The sequence below is a fragment of the Antrostomus carolinensis genome, unplaced genomic scaffold, assembly GCF_000700745.2.
Source record: "Antrostomus carolinensis isolate BGI_N321 unplaced genomic scaffold, ASM70074v2 scaffold30056, whole genome shotgun sequence".
Taxonomy (NCBI): Eukaryota; Metazoa; Chordata; class Aves; order Caprimulgiformes; family Caprimulgidae; genus Antrostomus; species Antrostomus carolinensis.
The window spans coordinates 11,853-13,579 of NW_010323009.1; the positions used below are offsets into that span (position 1 = coordinate 11,853).

Below are 1,727 nucleotides of genomic sequence, written 5' to 3' on the forward strand. Positions count from 1 at the left end.
AGCAGGGCTACGAGAACCTCCGGGATGAGGTGGCCTTCCACAGGGTGAGAGGCTGCAAGGACACAGGGAGGCTCAGGACAACCCCTCCCTCAGCTCCTGGGAGGAATGGGTGGCACTGGCTGGTCCAGGACACTGCTGCAGGAGATATGGGTTCCCCAGCTCATGTGCTTGGATTGGCTCCCAAAACCAAGGTGTCCCCATGATGCTCTAGCTGCTCTGCTCTAGCTGACGTGCCATTATGTGCTTGGTGTGCGGGTGAACAACCTTGTTCTTTTCTCCCCACACAGCAAAGCACCTTGAGACGGTCTCCTTCATCAGAGAGCTTCCTGGGCTCGGAGAGCAGCTATCTGTCCTCCATGTCCACAGCTCCCTCACAAGATGGCTCCAACCAGCAGGCTGAGGCTAGTGGTGACACTGGTGGGGACACTGGGGTGAGGGTGATAAACGGACTGTCCCTTCCCTTAGCTATGGGGACAGCTCTGCACTGGGGCTCCTGGTTGGGAGCTGGTGCCATTGGGGTGGGGTGTCTGCAGATGTGCTGGTGCCCAGCACTGGCTGCTGGGTCAAACCCTGTCCCTGTGCCCAGGGGCTGGAGGAGCGCTGGCAGCTGGTGCCAGAGGGGACACAGCCCAGCAGTGGGGTGCCACTGAACAATAGCGTGGGCCAGGATTCCTTCGAGAAGGCGTATCTCCTCCTCCTGGGGCAGCTCAATGCCGTCAACGAGGAGCTGGCCCGGACCCGGGAGGAGCTGCGGAGGTCCAAGGCCTCCCCAGAGCCAGAGGAGAGGAAACCGTTGGACTTTCTGAAGCGCAGGGTGAGCCCCTGCCCTGCTGCCGTGAGCGGGGCCAGATCCAGGCTCATGGGGCTGGCCTCACCCTGCTCTCCTCTCCATGCAGAACATAGCTGAGATGCTGGGGCTGAGCAGGAGCCCAGAGAAGGTGGCAGTGGACGATGACTTGAAGCACGCATACGATGCGGTGCAGGTTGCCAATAGGTGAGTGTGGTCCCAGGGAGATGGTACCCAGCTGAGCCTGGTTTCTCTGCAATAGGCTGATGGATCGATGCTGTTGGAGCTCTCCTTGGTGTTTTATCCAGCCACGGCTTGAGCTCTCCTTGGGTTTTTATCCAGCCACGGCTTGGGGTGCAGCTGCAAATCCTCTATGAAGCAGCCACCTCCTCTCATGCTGTGGGCACTGTGGCCCTGGCTGGGCTGGGAGAGCAAGGGCAGCTGGGTGTGGGGTAGCCCTGGCTCTCCTCCCCTTCTCTCCAGAGCATCCAGCTGTGTTTTCCTGGGGAACTGGATCATCCCACCTTGCTCCAGGCACACCTGCTGTGTGAGCAGAGTGGATGCCCTGGGCTCAACGAGAAGCCTCTGAGAAGGGCAGAGGTGATGCAGCCTGTTCCTGGGCTGTGCCACGTGTGCTTGAAGCTCAGCACAGCCGGAGGGGAGATGCTCTGGCAGCACCCAGGGTGCCTGGGCAGGGGGAGAGTTCCTAGCTCTGAGGCTTCAGAGGAGAAATACCTTCTCAGCAGCCTCCTCAAGGGATGGGGTAATGGCAGCTGAGGAAGGTTGGTGCCTCAGTTTCCCTGGGTGCATGTGCACAGGCTGCTGGCGAGTCAGCTGCGGGAGGAGAAGCAGCAGCACGAGGAGGAGGTAGAAGGGCTGCACCTCGACATCTGCTCACTCAAGCAGCTGAGTCAGCAGCAGGCAGCCCTGATCCAGGAGC

General features: G+C 60.6%; 1 protein-coding gene across 1 annotated transcript in view; it reads left to right on the forward strand.

The window, feature by feature from the left end:
• Nucleotides 1-1,727, forward strand: part of LOC104526890 (unconventional myosin-Vb) — a gene marked incomplete at its 5' end in the record, with an annotated part of 14,314 nt that overhangs the window by 9,369 nt on the left and 3,218 nt on the right. The window contains 5 exon segments of the mRNA XM_029085576.1: nucleotides 1-44; nucleotides 288-401; nucleotides 587-814; nucleotides 897-994; nucleotides 1,606-1,725. The exon segment at nucleotides 1-44 is cut by the window's left edge and continues 10 nt beyond it. Coding sequence (XP_028941409.1) covers nucleotides 1-44; nucleotides 288-401; nucleotides 587-814; nucleotides 897-994; nucleotides 1,606-1,725 — 604 coding nt within the window.